We start from the raw sequence: 3,788 nt of genomic DNA on the forward strand, positions 1-3,788 counted from the left end.
CCCGGATGCAACGACAACGTCTTCCCTGGCATCGACGATATCTTCGGCGACATATCTCTCTCCAACAACACCGCTAACGCGAATGGCTCTTGTTTCAACGCCCCATATATGACCTTGTTTCATCTACTTAGGATCATGCTTCAAACACTACCTGCAGCAATCTGTTTAGACTTGCTTTTGTCGTTCAATCTCTATGCTTTTAGTCATGTTTTATTTACTGTTTATATGTTCATCACAAAATTGCTTATATTTCCACCAGGTACTAAAGATTACAAGATTCGTTTAAGTCGTCTACTCCTCGAGTATCCAAATTTGAAGTTCATTTCTTTGTTTTGAAATTCACAAAACCTCTAGTCATACTGAGTTATTCACAGAAGAATATATAGCAATTTCAGAAAGCCAATATGAGTGAAAATTTGACGCGGATGTCTAAGCTACCAATAGTCCCCACACGAGCAATTGCCATCACGGAAATGGTGGAACCTCCTCACGTCCCTCAGCACGATCTCCCGCCCAACCATCCTGGACATGAACTTGGCGGCCTCATGGCAGTCGTTGCACACCCTCAGGTTCTTGGCCACCCTGATGGTGGCGCCGGCGGGGGCCCTGAGCAGCCCGAAGGCGATGGCGAGCTTCTCGCTGTGGTACCGGAGCATGGCCGCCTTCTCGGTCTCGTCGACGTCGTGGAGCACGCACGACGTGTCCGGCACGTACCCCTCCCGACGCATCCGCTCCCAGAGCGCGTCCATGTGCGCGTGCACCTCGGCGCTGGCCGGATGGGAGGACTCGCCGGCCATGAACCGGTGGATCGCACCGTCGAGCTCGATCCAGCTGCAGCCGGGCTCCTTGGCGACGCCCCGCTGCCGCATCCTACCGCGCACCGCCACCGACTTCTCCCACATCCCGGCGGCGGAGTAGATGTTGCAGAGGAGCACGTAGTGGCTGGCCTCGTCGGGCTCCAGCTCGAACAGCCGCTCGGCGGCGATCTCCCCGAGCGGCACGTTCCGGTGCAGCCGGCACGCGCCGAGCATGCTGCTCCACGCCGAGACCTGATGTTGCCCCGGCTCCATGGAGCTGATGATGCCGTAGGCCTCGTCGAGGCGTCCGGCCCGCCCGAGGACGTCGACGACACAGGCGTGGAGGTCCGGCGTGGGCTCGACGCCGTGGTCCCTCTTCATGCCGTGGAACAGCTCCAGGCCACGGTCAACCAGGCCGGAGTGGCTGCAGGCGGCTAGGACGGCGATGAAGGTGACCTCGTTGGGTGTTGCCTCGCCGCTCGCAGCCATCCGGTCGAAGAGCGCCACCGCCTCGTCGCCGAGCCCGTGCATCCCGTAGGCCATGATGAGGACGTTCCAGGTGATGACGTTCCTCCTCGGCAGCCGGTCGAACACCGCCCTCGACAAGGCCAGGCAGCCGCACTTGGCGTACATGTCCACCAGCGCGCTGCCCACGGCGATGTCTGATTCCAGCGCGTGCCTCACCGCGTACCCGTGGATCTCCTTCCCCCTCGCCGGCGCCGCCAGGACCGCGCAGCCTGGGAGGAGCGTCATCAGGGTGATGTTGTTCGGCATGCACCTGACGACTTCTTCTTCTGCTTCCATCGATGGCAGCTGCATCTCAGTAACAAGCTGAAACGCCTCGGTGACGAGGCCCTGCACGACACAGCCGGTGATGAGGGTGTTCCAGGAGACGACGTCGGGGAGGTCGATCATGTCGAAGATCCTGCGCGCCACGTCCATCTCGCCGAGGCGCGCGTACATGTCCATGAGCGCGTTCTGCACGAACCGGTTGCCCGCCATGCCGCGCTTCACCACGTACCCGTGCACGCCCTCCTTGCCGGCGAACGCCTCGGAGCGCGCGCACGCGGGCAGCACGCCGGCCATGGTGGTCTCGCTGGGCGCGCAGCCGGCCTCCGCCTCCATCCGCGCGAAGAGCTGGAGCGCGTCCTCGTCCATGCCGGCCTGCGCGTAGCCGCAGATCATGGCGTTCCACATCCCCAGCTGCCGGCCCGGCTCCGGCACCATGTCGAACACCCTGCGCGCGTTCTCCACCTTCTCGTTGCCGGCGTACATGTCCACCAGCGCGCTCGCGACGAACGAGTTGGCGGCGAGGTCGCCGTCCTTGACGACGACGGCGTGCACCTCCCTGCCGAGGGAGACCATCTGCAGCCGCGAGCACGCCGGGAGCGCGCTCGCGAACGTGACGCCGTCCGGGCGCACGCCGGCCGCCACCATGCCGTAGAGCACGTCCACAGCCTCGCCGCAGCGGCCGGCCTGGACGAGCAGGCTGATCATGGAGTTCCACGTGACGACGTCCCCGCCGTCGGGCGCGGCGGCGGCGGTGCGGAAGAGTCTCTGCGCGTCGTCGACGAGGCCGAGGCGCGCGTACATGGAGAGCAGCGCGTTGAAGGGGAACCGCTCGCGGCCGTGGTCGAGGAAGCCGTGCCTGAGCGCGAAGGCGTGGGCCTCGCGGCCGGCGTCGGCGGGGAGGTGGGAGCAGGCGAGGAGCACGCTGACGAGCGTGAAGGAGCTGACGTCGTGGCGGCCCTCGGCGAGCATGGCGCGGAGGGCGTCCAGCGCGTGGGCCCAGCGGCGGAAGAGGCAGAGCGCGGAGATGAGGGAGTTGTAGGACACGGCGTCGCGGAGGTCCGGCGGCGTGGCGTCGAAGAGCGCCAGCGCCGCCGCGAGGTCCCCGCAGCGCGCGTAGGCGGTGAGGAGCGCGTTGGCGACGGCCGGGGTGGGTTGGTGGAGGAGGTTGCGGCGTAGGGACGCTGCGTGGAGGGTGCGCGCGGCGCGGGCGTCACGGAGCGCCGCTGCGGACTTGATGGCTGGTGGGAGCGCGAAGTGGTCGATGGAGGCGGAGGATGCGAGGGAGGAGAGCGCGCGGAGGGCGGCGGCGTGGTTTCCGGATGCGGTGAGGGAGCGTATGGTGGCGGAGGTGGGAAGCGGGGCCGCCGGTGGAGCCACGGTGGTGGCCATGGAGGAGCGAGCTGAGCTGACCTGAGGGGATTGGTCAGCTCAGCTGAGGAGCGAGGTCTGTGGAGAGCTCGGATAAGCTTTCTTCCTCCAGTTTACAGTTTTTTTTTTAGAGAGAATAGCCACAATACCATTACACAAAACCGAATTTGTTAAAATAGGACTGCAAAATTTTATTTCAAATTTTTTTCACACTTCAAAATGTACGAACAGTTTCAGTGGCAATGGTGAAGTCAGGGCAACACCAACTATAGCCGATATATCACAAAATGGATGGAAAAAAGGAATGTTCTTGTAGACCTCGTTGGTAAATAGGTGGTAAGCCTTGCACATATGGAGCGTGTTTGGTAGGATGTATCTATTTTCTGCATCACTGGCGTAGTGGGAAGAAGCCCCCTGCGAATCTAAGACGGGCTATGGGACATAAAAGTCACGTTGTTTGGTGGTCTCACAGAGTTTTTCATCTCGTAGAGATTTGCGCTATGATCGATTGGTAGGTCGGTTTTCAGACCTTGTAGCAACCTAGAACAGCGCTAGTAGTGTTTGGTTGCAACTCATAATCCGTGTCTGCGTATATCTCATCTTTCCTTCAGTGGTGAGGTTACCAATGATCAATAGCAGAAGCAAGAACACAGTCATAGACGACACAAAACTTAGCAGTGATCATAGACGACACAAGTTCAGAACAAACCATTTGCAGACACGATCATAGTTCTGGACATGGTAGACATGATCATAGTTCAACACACTAGACGCGAACATCAACTAGACACGACATGGTACCAGGTTAGCTTCAGACATGATGCTCGAAGA

General features: G+C 60.5%; 1 protein-coding gene across 1 annotated transcript; it reads right to left on the bottom strand.

The window, feature by feature from the left end:
• Positions 1-304: 304 nt before the first annotated feature.
• On the bottom strand, positions 305-3,035 carry LOC124662301 (pentatricopeptide repeat-containing protein At3g57430, chloroplastic-like). The gene has a single exon (XM_047200153.1). It carries the CDS (start codon positions 2,976-2,978, stop codon positions 435-437), a length of 2,544 nt encoding a protein of 847 aa, XP_047056109.1. The 5' UTR covers positions 2,979-3,035; the 3' UTR covers positions 305-434.
• Positions 3,036-3,788: the final 753 nt, after the last annotated feature.

The sequence above is a fragment of the Lolium rigidum genome, chromosome 6 (assembly GCF_022539505.1).
Source record: "Lolium rigidum isolate FL_2022 chromosome 6, APGP_CSIRO_Lrig_0.1, whole genome shotgun sequence".
Lineage (NCBI taxonomy): Eukaryota > Viridiplantae > Streptophyta > Magnoliopsida > Poales > Poaceae > Lolium > Lolium rigidum.

Coding starts and splice junctions, on each gene's coding strand:
- LOC124662301 (XM_047200153.1), bottom strand. CDS start 2,978: ATGGCCACCACCGTGGCTCCACCGGCGGCCCCGCTTCCCACCTCCGCC.